The 16,516-nt window shown below is 32.8% G+C and overlaps 1 protein-coding gene across 2 annotated transcripts; it reads right to left on the bottom strand.

Annotated features, from left to right (window-relative positions):
* Positions 1-4,552: 4,552 nt before the first annotated feature.
* On the bottom strand, positions 4,553-14,106 carry LOC132276440 (leucine carboxyl methyltransferase 1 homolog). 2 transcript variants are annotated; one of them, XM_059777861.1, is made up of 13 exons: positions 13,958-14,106; positions 12,925-13,013; positions 12,673-12,815; positions 12,235-12,282; positions 11,871-11,952; positions 10,085-10,187; positions 8,978-9,098; positions 8,803-8,850; positions 7,129-7,212; positions 6,433-6,497; positions 5,991-6,042; positions 5,206-5,244; positions 4,553-5,020 (listed from the first exon to the last, which is right to left on the bottom strand). In XM_059777861.1, the coding sequence occupies exons 1-13, from the start codon at positions 14,023-14,025 to the stop codon at positions 4,949-4,951; spliced, it is 1,014 nt and encodes a 337-aa protein (XP_059633844.1). In that variant the 5' UTR covers positions 14,026-14,106; the 3' UTR covers positions 4,553-4,948. The 2 variants fall into 2 exon arrangements, with proteins under 2 accessions (XP_059633844.1, XP_059633845.1); XM_059777862.1 differs by lacking the exon at positions 5,991-6,042.
* Between the last annotated feature and the right edge of the window lie 2,410 nt (positions 14,107-16,516).

Genomic DNA, 16,516 nt, shown 5'->3' on the forward strand with positions numbered 1-16,516 from the left:
TGACGGTGAGTTTAAGGCAATAGTTTGCGTTAACAAAACTAGGTCTGTTTGTCATATTGACATAATGTAACGAAATTTGTTATATTTTTTTTTCGGAGTATAACGAAATTTGTTATAATTTTTTTGGAATATAACAAAATCTGTTATTGGAGTCAATTTTTTTTTTAACCTCACACGACACAATATGTAAATTTTTATTACACAATTCAATAAAAAAAAACGAATTTGTAATAATTTTAATTGAATTTTTTTAAGATCATTCAACACGTGTAATGGATTATTCATGAATTTTAAATTGTTGTTGTTATTAAAAAAAAAAAAAAAAAAAACTTCTAATTATAATTTTTTACTAAATTAATGAGCAATAAATTTAAGAATGAAATAAATCAAAATTCATACCATATACATAACATATGAAAATTTAAAACAAAAATAAAAATAACACATATATAACATTTATATTTCAATAACATTACCGTTTAGAAGTGAAATTTGTAAGTACAAAAAAGTGAAAACTAATATGAAAAATCTAAAATTTGCAAATGTATATATAAAGCAAAAACTTAAAGGGAACCAATATTCGCTTCACTTTTTAATATTTGTATTACAATCTTAAATAAAATGACAATTCTAATATTATCTTTACAAGTAAATAATTATTAATTTTTAAATGACACAATTTTCATTTCTTATTTTCTCTCCTTATCTCTAATATTTAATATTTTAAGTATCTTTTGACAATACAAATAATAAAATAAAAAGTAACCATTTAAAAAATTATCTCTTTTGACATGAAGAAATAAAAAATCCAAAAAAATATATTTATTGAATAAATTATCTCTACCCAAAAAAAAAGAAAAAGAGGTTATTTTTATGGAATAAATTATTTCTTTTGACTCGTAAAAAATTACCAAAAAATAAAGTAACCTCTTTTGACAAAATTGAAAGAAAAAAAAAAAAGTCAATTTTGTTGAATAAATAACTCTTTCTATTGTACAACAACAAAAAAAAGTCACTATTGAATAAATTATCTCTTTTGACTGCTAAAAATAAAATTATTAGTATAGAATAAATTATATTCTTTGAAAGGATCTCCAAAAAAAACAAAAACAAAAAAAAAAAAAAAAAAAGGACGGGGGAATAGCAAAAAAAAAAAAAAAAAAAAAGAGGACGGGGAATAGTAAAAAAAAAAAAAAAAAAAAATTTGTATAAAGGGTAGTTATGATATTATAAATTAAGGAATTGTACATTAATTGAATTTATGAACTTTCTTATCATTTTTTTAAAAATAAAATGATAAATGTAGTGTAACTGAAGCAAAATGAAATGCAAATATGATCTTCCAAAATTAAATACAATTATGAATAAACATACATGACATAAGTCCTCACGATTGAATACATTTTTTTTTTTTTTTTACATAATAATAAAAAAAAAAAGACAAATTTGAAAATTAAAAATAAATTACTACTGATCAAAAGTGACACGGGGATAACATAAGTTAAAAGTGAAAGCATAAATGTATACTGGCAATTTAATGTAATAAAGTTGAAGAATCATAATATGATGCTATTAAGACAAGCACAAGCGTGTGCTTCCGTGGCAAGAATGCCGACATGTGTTTAAATATCAACTTGGTCAAATTGATTACTTAAATTCACGAAGTCAACAATTGCAATATGTTTGGACTGTTTGGTGTGATGACCAAGCAATTATTCTCTTCAAGTAAATGTGGTGTGATGATTAAAAAATTCTCTCTTCAAATAACCATTATTCTAAATGAGTATGTTCCATTTTCCTGTACGCTCATTTTCATGTTTAGTTAACATGATCTCTTATGCTATGTTTAGTGTGCAAAAATAGAATAAAATGAAATGTCTATTCCAATCATTTTTTTATTTGGTATGCAACTTAAATTGGGAATGGCCATTCTATTGGAATGAATGAAATTTCATTCCACAACTAAACCTATGGAATGGCCATTCCATTCCCAAGTAATTTATTTTAAAAAATCAACTTTCCAAAACACCCTCATATTTCAAGTCTAAAAACCATCATTACCTTCCATCACAATTATCTTCGCTTTTCACCACCACCACCACTACCACTGCCTTCCACCACCATCGACTTTCACCATCGCCCACTACTTTCCACCACCACTACCGCCACCTTCCACCACCGCCACCGCTGCCGCCTTCAACAACCACCAACGCCGCCGCCATTGCCTTCCACCACCACCATCACCTTCTACCACCGCCACCACCACCTTCCACCACCACCTTCCACCATTGCCACCACCACCTTCTACCACCGCCTTTCACCACCTTCTACCACCGCCGCCACCACCTTTCAACATCACCGCCACCACACCACCTTCCGCCACCGCCGCCACCTTTCGCCATCACCCACCACCTTCCACCGCTTCCACCACCGTCTTTCACCACCTTCCACTATCTTCCACCATCGCCATCCATCACCTTCCACCATCGCCACCACCACCACCTTCCGCTACCGCCTTTCGCCATCGCCCAACACCTTCCGCCACCACCTTCCACCACCACTATAGTCACACTACTATCTCTTTCCACCACAACCACCACACTACTGCCACCGCTTTCCACCAACACCACTGTCGCCTTCCACCACCATTGCTACCACCAATTTCCACCATTGCCACCACCGCCGCCTTCCAACACCACCACCTACACTACTACCGCTTTCCACCATCCACTACCTCCATTGCCACCATTTTTTAAAAAAAAATTATTAGAGAATATCATGTTGTTAATTTAATTTAATTTATTTGTTACTAAGAGGGATATTTTAGATAATTCAATTAGAAATTTATTCCATTCTAAAATTTAAATTGGTCCAACCAAACACTAGAATGGTTATTATTATTCTATTCCTACACATTTCATATTTACAACCAAACAATAGAATGGGAATGACCATTCAATTCCATTCTCATTTTCATTCCATTCCCACTTGCATTCAATTTCATTCCCATTTGTATTCCATTCCATTCCATTCTTACACACCAAACGTAGCATTACTGTTTTATATAACTTAAATTGTATCATATTTTTCATATATTATCTTAACATGCTCTTGTACTCCCTCTACTTCATATTTAACATGCCCTCTTATTCCCTTTACTGATGTGACTCCTCTCTTACTCCTTACTTCGTGTGATTTAATGCTTTTACGCTCCTAACTTAGATAATGACATAGGTGGTTCATAATTCATAACATTTTCTCATTCTTTTTGGTTAGCTTTCGGAAGCATAGAAGTTCAAGTTTGTCTTATAGTACTGGTTTGCATTTTAAGAATAAATTGCCCACTTCAATGGTGGTTATATTTGAATTTGTCTGTATGGGATTTTAATTGGAAGAAATTTACAAAAAGCTCGTTCAAAAATGATTAAAACTCATATTTTTATCTTTACTTTTCATTTTCCCAACTTTAATAGAACATATATCTCGACATAAACATCTTTCTAACAAATTTACTCTCTTTTTAATATAATTTTTCTGAAACTACCAAATTGAAACCATCAATATTCAAAGCAAACTGTGTTTGCATTGCATCAAAATCATTCTTTCTAAGCAGCATCATTTCACATTTAACACAATTTATTCAAATATCCATTTCAAACCTATAATAATTAATTATTCCATGCATTTGGTCAATTAACACATGAGAATGTTCTTTACCAGATTTCCTTTTTAAAAAAATTATTATACTACCCTCTCGTTGGAGAGAAATATTCTCCTTTGTAATGGTTTTGCACGCTTTTGGAGTCGACAGCAGATTTTTTTTGTAAATAGTCGAACTCTACTTTTTCCTTTGTAACTGTTTTGCACCCTTTTGGAGTCGGCAGCAGATTTTTTTGTAAATAGTCGAACTCTACTTTCTTAGATGGGTAGACTAGTTATGGAGTCACCATCACAAAAGTCTTTCCCAGAACATTTTCAAATACCAGATAGAAGAGACTGCTTCAATCACTTTTAAGTCACTTTTTTTTAATCGTTTTCAAATAGGAGGCGTAAACTCCATAAAACCCAACATTTGGTACATATTACTTAAAAGTGATTGCTTCAATGATCAAACATGGTTCATGTATCCTATGCATGAATAAACACCTACTACATATTTAGGGGGGGAAAAAAATACCTACTACATGTATATTTTGCATATCCACCACCTACTACATATACATGGTTCATGTATCCCATGCATGAATAAACACCTACTACATATTTAGGGGGGGAAAAAAACACCTACGACATGTATATGCAAAATATACATATACATGTAGTAGGTGTTTTTTTTCCCCCCTAAATATACACGTAGTAGGTGTTTTTTTTCCCCCCTAAATATGTAATAGGTGGTGGATATGCAAAATATACATGTAGTAGGTGTTTTTTTTCCCCCCCTAAATATGTAGTAGGTATAGTACTATATGGGTCTTTATGGCATATTGATTTTGCATACATGCACATATAAATCAATTAAGTGGTGTTTGCTCTACTTGAAAACAGAAAGGAATTAAAAGAGAAGAAATGAGAGGCACAGTACCATAGAAAAATATTACAACTGGGAGAGGGATCAACCATGAAAGTTTTTCCCCCACAAAAAAAGAGGACCCACAAGCCAATGGGATAACACATTTATGTGCTGTAGAGGACCAACCATGTTTTATTTGCCGAACAGCACTTAGAAAGAAAGGAACCCTCCACCTGAGTCAAACAACCACCACCAGATCTATCCACACAGATCATTCTCCTTTAGGTATATAGTTTGGACTAATTACTAGTTCACAGACAATTTTGGGTACCTTTACACACTTGGAGGGTCGTCGTGTGCCATTTGTGTGATTCCTGGAGTGACAATTATTTATAGATAATCGGCAAAAGAGTCATGATGGAATACAACCTCCTACTTTCATGGAGATGCTGCTGAGGAGGAGCCCGTCATGTTCTGGTCAATAGGAAATCCCACATCATTGAACAAGCCCTGAAGGAGGAATCGAGAATAGAGTAGTAAATGGTGAGTGATGAGTGGTAAACAAAATTAATGTTGTGTTTGGAAGCATTGAATCGGTACTTAGGAATTAATATCGGAGAAATATTAGTTCCAATTTCAAGACACCATTTCAATGCTTCCAAAATAGCTCAAGTGTCTGTCATATATGGACATACCATGGCGTCATTGATCGCATAGGCCACGCAGTAGTGCTCCTGAGAGTTGGCATTTTCAGACAAGAAATAACATTAGCAAAGTTCATACTATATCTGTGTGTGTGTATGTGCGCGCGCGAGCGTGCGTGTTCTTTTCCCCGATAGGTAAATTTATATACAAAAATATTTGTGGAGATGGAAGATATACCACTCAACCCATGGTGGACCTGGTGGTATACTGGTATTCACATAATAATTTCTAATTAACTGAAGTATATAAATTAAGAAATTTAATTAAAGAGGCCAGTCAAGACATTAGCACTTTAAGCCCGGACATAATTTCACAGAGTATTTTGAAACATCACTGCCAACCGAACCATAATAACTGAAACAGTCATTGTTGTGGTTAATCGTCTCTAAACTCATTAGATCTTATTTGAAGTTTCAATTTTTTCCAAGTTTTGTTTCACCAAAGCATCCATACTTTCTAGGAGATTATTGCTGCATCCCCAACATTAAAATTTAAAACCAAATGAACAACCGAATAAGTGAACTAGAAGAAACAACTTCATTATGGAAATGTAAAGAAGTTAAATAAAATTGATCAACTCATAAAAGCTGGCATCAATTAATTCACCAAGACAAAAACAATAGATAAATGAAAATTCCAACTCAGAGAAGGATTAAAGCTTCATTCCTCAAGCTTTTGGGCATTCAAATAGGAAATTGAAGCATTACAAAACAAGGGACCACAAATGTACCATCTTTTTCCTACTTTTTTAGCTCAGAAATGAAAAATAACTTGCCTGCATCATATACCACTCTTCAAACTCATCGAACAATTCCAACCGTTCGATCCTAAGTCAGCAGTAGATCACAGATAAGAATCACTCGAATATTTAAGAAACAGAAAATGTAAGCCTCCCAATGAAAAGTTGATAAAAATAAATAAAAAGCAGAAAGGTACACACAATAAATCAGAAAAAAAAAAAAAAAAAAAAAAAAAAAAAAAAAAAAAAAAAAAAAACAACAACAACAACAACCTCACCCTTCATTCTCACAAGAAGACACTTTTAGAGCCTTAAAAGACTGGTTTCATTTTATCACAATTATGTGATCTTGTCCTAAAAACAGGAAGAAGGGATTCACCTTTCCTGATATTGTGCCTAGCATCTACTAAAAACAATGATTACAAGAATAATAATAACATACAATTTACGTGTCCAAGATTTTAAAGAGCATCTTTACCTGCGTCGTTCTTGAGCTTCAATAAAATTACCATAAACTTTCAGCATGTCCCACGCAACAGCTCTCTGAAACTCCACATATTATCGTCAGGGAAGTATTAGCCATAAAAACAAGAACAATCTACATAACAGTGTAAAGGCAGAAAAAGGGAGGGAGGGAGGTGGGGTGGGGTTTGGTCCTAACATAAAAGTGTGACAAACTTTAAAATAAAGAAAAATCAAAATCCTGTGTCCTAACATAAAAGTGTGACAAACTTTAAAATATAAATTTTCCTACATGGAAAGAAAATTTAATGTAAGGAAGGTCTCCACCTTTTGAAGAAATTTTTATCACAGAACCATCTGACTGACATTATACCTAACCATGCTGTAACACTTTGGACCATTAAACATGAGACATCTAATAACCCGATCATCAGATGGGAACTATATCAGCATAAAAAAATCTCCAAGAGATCCATCAAAAAGTGTCACATCAATTACAAACAATAGTAGACATATACTTTCAGCACCTCTCCCAAGCTCCAACCTCAATTGATCAGTTTATGAATTATCCACATTGTCAAGATCTGAGATAATTTAGAAACAATAATTCTACCTCCTGCCCGACTCCCTCAACCTATCAGTCGAGTAGCCGACCCTAAGTAGTTGGGTAAATGTTTTGTTGAGTTGAGTATTTCTAGGGTTGAGAATATACCTGCCATCCCTGGTCGAGAAAAAGTTTTTCCTTAGCAAGTAAAGATGGTGTAGCATAAATGCTTAAGAGTGCACAGCCTCGACTCTGAAACAAACAAAAAAAAGCACATGAGAATTTTTCTACATGTCAAGAAAGTTTGCCTGAACGGCAGTTGTATGAAACTCTCATAATTGTATAGTATCCATGTATTATAATTAATAACATAAAGACATTACAAATAATGTAGCCAACGCTATTTAGGTAAAACCTAGGCAATTAATCCCCAAAAGGTAAGAAATGGCCACGGAAGTGGTACCTAAGCATATAAAACAGCGTCCATATTTTGACCTCTATAAAATTAAACATATCTAAATCATACAGGTACAACAAAATGCCAAAGAGTGGTTTATTTCAATTATAAAACCATTTACTTCCAGCATCATATAACTCTTCTTAAATCCATCAAAAAGATAATAAATCAACAATTATCACAGAGGGGAAACCAGTAAAAAGAGTAAATGCAACTTGTTCATAGCTATAGTTTTGGTTCAGTCACAAGGACATGCACTAATACAGTTAGTTTTCAAAAGAATGTAAATTCATTATTTAGAGGAGAATCGTAACTATTATCAGTAAATGAAAAGGACGATCAAAGAAAGGTACATTGCACGGTAGTATCTAGTAAAGGTGATCATTCCCCCCAAGAAGCTATTTATAGGCCTTACACAAATGCAAAGCTACATTTGATAATTAGCCCTACTCAACATTGAAATATATATCATAATAAGATCTGTAGATAAATATAACAATATTCTTAATCAAAGATCCTCATAACATCAGGTAAATAAATATATGTATCGTCATGTAGCTCTCATAAGATCAGGTAAATAAATATATGTATCATCACGTAGCTCTTCTCTTGAGTCTCATGACAAATGAACCTTTATAGTAATATACTTTGTCAATAGTTTGTTACTACTGGAGCAGGTGGATTAGTGGATTCAATGCTCCTCCTTACGAAGAGGAATGGACTATGGAGAAGCAAGAAGAAAAGAAAAAAAGAAGTTAGAAACCAACTATGTTACTTCATTTTACCATTATAGCCTCATATACTAACTGAAGGATAAAGAGAAGACCTCTTCCTATCCCCTTCCATTTCCTTCCACACAAATGATCCATCTTCTTCTTTTTCCTTCCATAAATGCTGCCTACCAAATGGAGCTGAGACTTTTGTAAGGACTAATTTTGGACGTGTATAGCTTTCCTTGATTAGGGTCATGAAGAAGGAAATGAATGGCAAAATCTTTGAATGGTTGCTTTCATATATGCATAAGGTATGGTTTAATGTTTGCTCTATAAGTGAGTAATTAACCACCTGATTTCTGGTATTTGAAGTTGGGCACATTTTTAGGAAGACAGACAAGATATTCACGATTACGTGGTGTTCTAGGTCTTCATTATCCCTGCGCAATGGTAAAGCTCGTAATAGAAAGTGTGGATTTGCCAGTTCAATACTTTTAGAAGCCACTTTGTGCAATGTAATGCCGAAGGTTATTTTTTGTCTCTAGTCTTCCTCCCTCCAGCATCCCACAGGACACACACCGGGTGATGTGCACAAAGGTAATCACAAAGAGATCTGAAAGAGAGAACTACCAACAAATTCCAAGAATCAATGATAAATGAAATCCATATTACCTCCAAATTTCTGATCATTTGCTGCCCAAAAGCATCATCCGGATGGATCTATTAAACTCCACAATAAATGTAAATTAGGAGATCACAAACCCCAGAAGACAAGAACACAAATGATAAAAACTAAAAAAGGGGGGAAAAAAAAAAGGCGACCAGAGGAATAAAAATTCTGTACAACCTGCTCATATAAGAAAAATATTGCTGTAGAAAATGTTTTTGAAGCCCAACCCACTATAGCACGGCTTGAATCTGGATCCAAGTATATCAAAACGCATTCTGCAATTATAAATGTCGGAAGGCTGATAACAATGTCAGAATATTGCAGCTTGTTCATTACTTCAGCACAAACATATAGTAGCAAAATCATGATACCCTACTAGGTCATGAAGTGAGAAAAGTAAAATGGAGTTACAAAGACGAAAACATAATCCAGAATTATTGAGGATTCATTGATAGTCCTATAGTTTTCTGCATCTTCAAGACCTAGTAATATGCAAATTCCACAAATCCTTCTCAAATCATCTTATATTTACCCAAATTCAGTCAATCTGGCTTCATTTGAACAGAATATCACCATTATATGAACTTTTCCAACGACATCACCTCAACTACTAATTGTTCAACAATAAAAATAAATAATCAAGTAATTTAAACATAAAGTGCCATTCTTTTGAGCCTGGACCCTTGCTAAAAAGTGCGAGCTTGAGGGCTTTAGGTGAGTCTGATTGAAGGGACCTGGCATGTAGTTGGTTGAGGCACTAGGGAGCCTTGATGAGCCCGGGACTATTTTGGAGCCTAGGCGTGCCTTTAACAACTATGGTCCTACCTTCTACGCAAATAAGTCTTTCCCTTCTTCCGGTGCATTTATAGGTCTTCTTTGTATATGTCCAACTACCTCAGTCTACCTTCTCTTATTTTATCACTAATAGGTGTCACTCCTAATTTCTCTCACATTTTGTCAGTAACACTCTCTCTTCTAGTCACTCCTATCATTCATCTTAACATCCTTATTTCCACCACGTGAATTCGTTGCTCTTGTTTCTTTTTTAAAACCCATTACTCTGCATATAAGATAGCTGGCCTAATAACTATTCAATAAAATTTTCCTTCTGAATTACTTCTTATTCTTTCATGGCATAAAATACCATTAGCACGTCTCCATTTTTTCCACCCTGCATATATATATATATATATATATATAATACTAGGAGATACCTACAACATTATAATTTAATTGAAGAATAGAACTGATTAAAAGGGAAAAGAAATGCTTCCATGCACACACCTGGGATCCAGATTAGCTAACGATATTATACCATCCAAATTTTGTATATCACGCAAATCAACTGGGAGTAGTTTGTAATGATCACTTAGAACTTCACCTTTATCTGCACAATCATTGATCCTTAATTGATATAGCAAGAACAATATCTAGCAAAAGAAGACGAAAACTATTTCAAACAAAAACAAAAAATGACCAAGAAATATCTTCTTAATAAAAACAAAATAACTGATACCACTTTTTTACTATAGTACATAAGTAGACATCAATAGTCATCTTTCCAAATATTAATAATGCAGGGAGACAATATGTTTAATAATTAACAGAACTCCAATGATTAACAGCCAAACTTTTTAAACTTTATACATAGAAAGCCAAAAATATGTATATATTATTTTTCAACAATTTTTTAGGAATTATTATAAATAACACATATCTTTTTAACTATTAACTTTGCAGGGAAAAAAAAATTAGAATATCTTAAAAATTGAATTATTTTTTTACTTATCAAAACAAAAATTGAATTATTTTTTTTTTTACCAAAGAGTTGGCTGTTGTTCCTTTAGAATTTCAATTTGCTTAAGTGGTATTCATGCATATAATTATTATTCACTGGAATCAAAGTGAAAATCATTTAAAAAACAGAAATCTATGAGCTCTATCACTAGGCTAGCTGTTGAGCCGAATTAAATTTACTATATGCACATAAAAGACTATCTATTCACATCTTGTTTTGAAAATTTTACAATTCAGAGATAACTAAGTTTTGCATCATTCTAACATTGTCCCATTATATACTTTGTTTTATCACATTAGCTTCTGCTCTATTCTAGCAACCCTGATTAGTTACTTCTGAGCTATGTGACCCACTTTTGCCATTACAAAACACCTCAGAGTGAAACATGGTGAAGCTTTAAAGGCAAAAAGTTTGAAGGAAGAGAGACTTGTCGGTTGGCTGTTGTAGTGGCTTTGTATATTGGGTGTGTGATTATATTCAGTTTAAGATACAGTTGTACTTATGATTGTAATTGTACAATGCCTCACAGTATGCTACATCTGGTTTTATGGCTTACGTCAAAAAAATTAAACCATATTAATATCTTTTTATTTGCTATTACAGCCATGACTGCCCAGTACAACAATAGTCATACCACCCTGTGTATTAGTGAAATCAGAGCAGTAGGTTTTAGATCCTCAGAGCATCAGGTTAGTGTTTTATTGGTCTATGATACTAGTTCCAAAAATAAAGTTTGTTTTGTTGAATAGGAAGGCGAAACCAAAAGTCCCATGCATCTAATTATGCCTCTGGAGGTGGTCATAAAGCCTTCAAATGTGTGGCTGCTATTATGCAATAACAAGACGTGCAGAATAATCCTGTGGTGGTAGCCTACAGTTGACAGTATACTTGTAGCTTAGAGAAGGTTTAAAACTTTGAATCCACCTTTCTTTACAGCTTTTACTCATTGGATTCATTAGAAGCAAAGGGGCGATGGTTCAGTTGGAGAAAATCTTTGAGGTTAAGTGTTGCTATAATGAGCAGAAGGTTGTATTAGTGGACATGTAGGTTGGAAGGTGAGGCAGCAGAAAAACGTTGAAAAATGTCAAAGACTGCCGGCACTGGAGGATAAACCGCTATAGTAAGTGAAGTTTCTTCAAGTGTTCCACATTAAGTACATCATTAATGCAATTTAAGTATACATTGAGAGGTGAGTGTGAATGATAAGAGGATATTTGTGAAATTTGTGGCATCGGGGATTCAGATCATTAACTTCCAGGAGCTATTTATTACCTTGAGAGATTGATGCTGTTTCACCAATTTTGTCCCTCAACAGACTGCAAGTCTCAATAAGAGCTGCCTTCTTACTTGTCACCTAACAAAAGGAACTCTAAAAGTTAACCTTGCAAGTTACAACAGCAAGTGAAACACAGAATGTAATAAATTATGTAATTGCTAACATGTAAGAGAAGCTGTAGTGAATTCACAGCAGAAAGTTCCACTTTGTCTTACAGATCCAAAGAGAGGAACTTCAGCTCTTTCACATAAAATAAAGTGTCCACCTAATATAGTGAACTCTGCACCCTTGTACCGCATAACTAAGCCAGTGCATTATGCCCAAACCTACAAAAAGGTTATAAATGATTCAAATTTGTACCTCCTTGAAATCCAGTTCCACGTACAAGTGTGGTGCTTGTCCTTCTCCCTGTCAAAGATGTTTACAATATTATAATTAAAGCCACATACATGCATGTGTTTATTATTTTTTTTCTTCGATAAGTTGCACGTGTAACAATTTTTTTTTTTTTTTGTATAAATAAAATGTAACAATTTGCTCGTGAAGAAATTGAACATATCAATACACGTGAACAATGCTGAAGTATTGAACGAAGTGTAAAAACAATAAGGGCAAGCATCAATCACAGAAAATTTATAGAGAAACCATAATCAAAAAAAGTATTCTTGCTTTTCACAATTGTAACAAGCCAGAATAAAAGTTTAATCAACGGATAAAATTATAAGTTGGGGGGAAAAATAGTGCTAGGAAGTCACAACTTCCTTGAATGCAAAATTAATCATAAGGAAAACCATGCACCTGCAACTGAAAAAATGTCGTATCAAAGCCAGCTCCCAATGACAATATCTGCTTCTTAGTGTGACCTTTTTCATCAGTGTCTTTATCACAATTAAGAAACTGGACAAGAAGCTTCCGTAGAGCGGCCCATCTAGCAAAGTAACCTTAAAGTGCCACATACAGAATCAAAAGCAATAAACTGAAATCAAAACAACAAAATTGAAACAATATATAATATGTCAGCTTTAGTTTCTGGTAGCAATTGAACCATACCACGGTTTATTATGGGAGATCTTCTCACGGGTCTTCTTACAAACAAATAAATGTAGTCATCTTTCATGTAGCCTTTTTTGACACAGGACCTTTCAGCCATGCATAGAGTGATATTAGCATTAACCAACAAAAACTGAACCATGATTATTAGTTTTTCACAGGGAGAGAAAAAATAATAATTAGACATCAGGCAACGCCAAGGATACTCTATTTGCAATAAGATTCAATGTTACCATACTAATTATGAGAAATAAAAAGTCAAGACTATTTTGAAAAAATGACAAATCATGTTACAAATTTTTCTTTTTGACATGATCATGGGAAAGACTAAATGTAAGAATTGTACTCAATAATATGATATGATAAAGTGAAGCAAAACCACGAGTAGATGTAGAAACAATGTATTGTCATTTATCAAAAATAAAAATTGCAGCACAGATTTTAATTTCTCGCAAATATCATGCATGTTGTTGGTCACTGGTGTTGATTAAAGTAAATTCAAGCAGACAAGATTTCAAAGGAATACATCTATGTTGTGTTTGGCAGCGTAGAATCCACACATTGGAATAAAAAATACCTAGTTCAAATTCAAACATTAATTTTACTCCAATTCCAAAGCACAGATCAAATGCTTCCAAACACATAATTAATTTTAGTAATAAAATCTCAGCCAACCTGAATAATTACTACCAATTAAACATTGAAAATTAAATCAAATCAATCAATATATAGTGATAGGACCTTGCCATTAAGTTATGCTCTGTTTGGCTGCTTGAAAGTAGTAGGCAGTGGAAATTCGTTCAAACTTAAATACATTATTTTATAGAACCTCCAGTATGAACTAGTAGAATTACCTAGTGCTTGAAATTTTCTTCTCTGTTTTCTCAGCGACCAATCGGGGAAACGAAAATGATACAAATATATCGTTTTGGGAGATGAGACTTAGGGTTACGTATTTGAAGCAGAGCAAAAGGAACACAGAGATCATGAATATAAAGAAGATGGGAATAATAGTGATGCAAATGTCACATACAGTTTACTCGCTGAAGCGTCGTCGTTGGTGGCCTGAACGGCTGCTCTGTTGCTACGCGAATCGGCCATGGGCTTCGCCGTCTTTTCGTTTCTGCAATTTTGGAGAGAGAGAGAGAAGTAATTGGTCCTTAAATTTTCAATAAAACCAATATTGTTTAATAATTTCTATTATATTTTCTAATAAAAGTAATTCAGATTTTTCTAAAAATAATATATATACTGAATAAAAATGGAAACAAACATGTAGTAACAAATTATATATAGAGTAAAGCTTAAGCCCTACCTGCTTCAACAGTTTTTTATTTTATAAGAACAGAAAATAGAACTGTACAAAATAAAAAATAAAAAATAAAAAAATTTGTTTGGTTGACGGTTTTGAAAATAAAAATTATATATACTTCTGTTTTTAGAGTTTTTAATAATTTTTAGTAAACTTTTGAGAGAGTTAGGACTAATATAAACATGGATACAGTGAAAAATATTCCTTCTAAGAATTCTCTTTTTGCAAATAACCCTCTTCCTCTTAGTGCACCAATTCTTTTAAAAGATTGTGACATTTTAGCAAATAATATAAAATATAGTTGTCCATCAATTATTTCCTAGATTTATTTTTTATTTTCTTTTTCTTACCAAAGAATTCTTTCACAAACAAATAATTCACTCTTTTATTGTTTTCAATGCAATGCCACTTTCAAATGTTCATTACGATTGAATAATTATTTGTTTAATGTTGTGATATCATTTAGAACGGTTTGGTTCTTTAAATAATTTGTCAGTTAGGTTCAAAATTTAACAAATTTCTAGCTGGTTTTTACTGTGATATTATAGCTGAATTTTTAAGTTATTGAGCTTTTAATAAAATAGTTAAAATTAAAAAACCAAAAAAAGAGGGGTCCGATAGGTGTGCACACGGCTCTAGTTCCTACGGTTCCTCGCAAAAACCGGAACCGGTCCCTAGAAATTGGAACTAAAACCGGAACTGAACCAAACCAGTTTTACGATTCTGGTTCGGTTCCTTTATTTAAAAGAAATTAAAAAATTTATGATTCTAAACCCATTCACACTGCATTAATGTATAATATTGCACATGGGAACATATTTTTACTCTATATATATCTCTTTGTATGCATCAATAGACATATAGTAGTAATTATATGATTAAAAATATAATATTTATAATTATTTAACGACAACCGGAACCGAACATTATCTAACGGTTCCAAAATTTTAAAACCGAAATCAGAAACAAAACTGTGAGAACCGAAACCGAAATGGTTTCACAATTTTTTGTGCATCCCTATTTGTGATTGATTTTCCTTTTGTATGTCCCACTGTGAGCATATAAAATGAGAAATGTCACTTGTGACATTTTAATAGCTAATATAATATTTGTTGTCCATCAATTATTTTTTTATTCTTGGAATATGGTCATACCAGTTTGGAGAGCTAGACGCGCTACCAACTAAGATATGAAGTAATGCCCACCTATCTTCTAAATTTATTTTACCTTTTTTTGTTCTTATCAAATAATTCTTTTTAAAAAATACTTTACTCTTATATTTCTCACATGATTGCCAGTGAAAAACATTTTTCTTGTTTTTCTTGCAATGCCACACCTTGAAATGTTAATTGTAATTTGGATAGACGTGTGTGCTGTTAAAACAGTGCTGGCATAAGTAGGAATAAATACACACACACACAGACATATGACAATCATAATATTTGGTTTGAGATAAAATAAAGGAAATACGATTATATTGTTAAGATCTCCTCATATTTTAACGCCTAAGATGAAAAATAAAAATAAAAAACAAAGGAAAAAATATTTGTTTAAAGCAAGAAGGTTTTTTTTTTTTTTATCAAATGAGAAAATGAAATACCAGTAATGAAAAGGAGAAAAGAAAAAGTAAAACATATGGTCTGTTTACTAACGTTTTCACTTTCTTATTTTTACTTTATTCAAAAATAAAAACATGATTTTGATTTCTTGACATGAAATAAAAAGTTGAATCATGTTCAATAATTTTTTCTACTTTCAAAATTTTGAAAGCGAAAAAATATAAAGCAAGTTCAATAAATTATAATTTTATTTTTGTTTTCGTGGTCATCTTTCTCTCTCTAAAAAAGGTATATGGGTTTGATGATAATTGTTTGGCTTCCTCAATGGTGAACTAAGCAAGCATAAATTTAGCAACACAAGCATAGAAAAAGTGAGGGCATCAAACTATGACTCCAAAGAAGAACCTGATAAAGATTGAAGAGCTCATCTGTTCCTTCATACATATCAATGTCATCGCGATTCTTTGGTATGCAGAGAGTAAAAAAGGTAGGCTCTGTAAACAGGGATTAGGATCACCTCCGGTTGCATAGTGCAACCATTTGCTCCATTTGAAATAAGTGGCTGAGAATGTGCCACATCAATTAAAAGAATTGGATAATTAATTTTTTACAACCCCTTTAAATATTGTATTTCATATCTATATAAACTTTAAATATTATTTCTAAATTACGGTACGCACGGCTGTCTCCCTTTCTCTCTCTAAAAGCTACGCATGACTGT

This window comes from Cornus florida, unplaced genomic scaffold (assembly GCF_030987335.1).
Source record: "Cornus florida cultivar Cherokee Brave unplaced genomic scaffold, ASM3098733v1 CherokeeBrave_3.0.0_Hap2_Chr10, whole genome shotgun sequence".
Taxonomy (NCBI): Eukaryota; Viridiplantae; Streptophyta; class Magnoliopsida; order Cornales; family Cornaceae; genus Cornus; species Cornus florida.

Excerpts from the sequence above, each read along its gene's own strand:
- LOC132276440 (XM_059777861.1), bottom strand. The coding sequence starts at position 14,025 with ATGGCCGATTCGCGTAGCAACAGAGCAGCCGTTCAGGCCACCAACGAC. Across the intron at positions 13,014-13,957 it reads GACGCTTCAGCGAGTAAACT|GTCCTGTGTCAAAAAAGGCT; the intron begins GTATGTGACATT and ends CATGGCTGAAAG. Across the intron at positions 9,099-10,084 it reads TTAGCTAATCTGGATCCCAG|CCTTCCGACATTTATAATTG; the intron begins GTGTGTGCATGG and ends CATTGTTATCAG.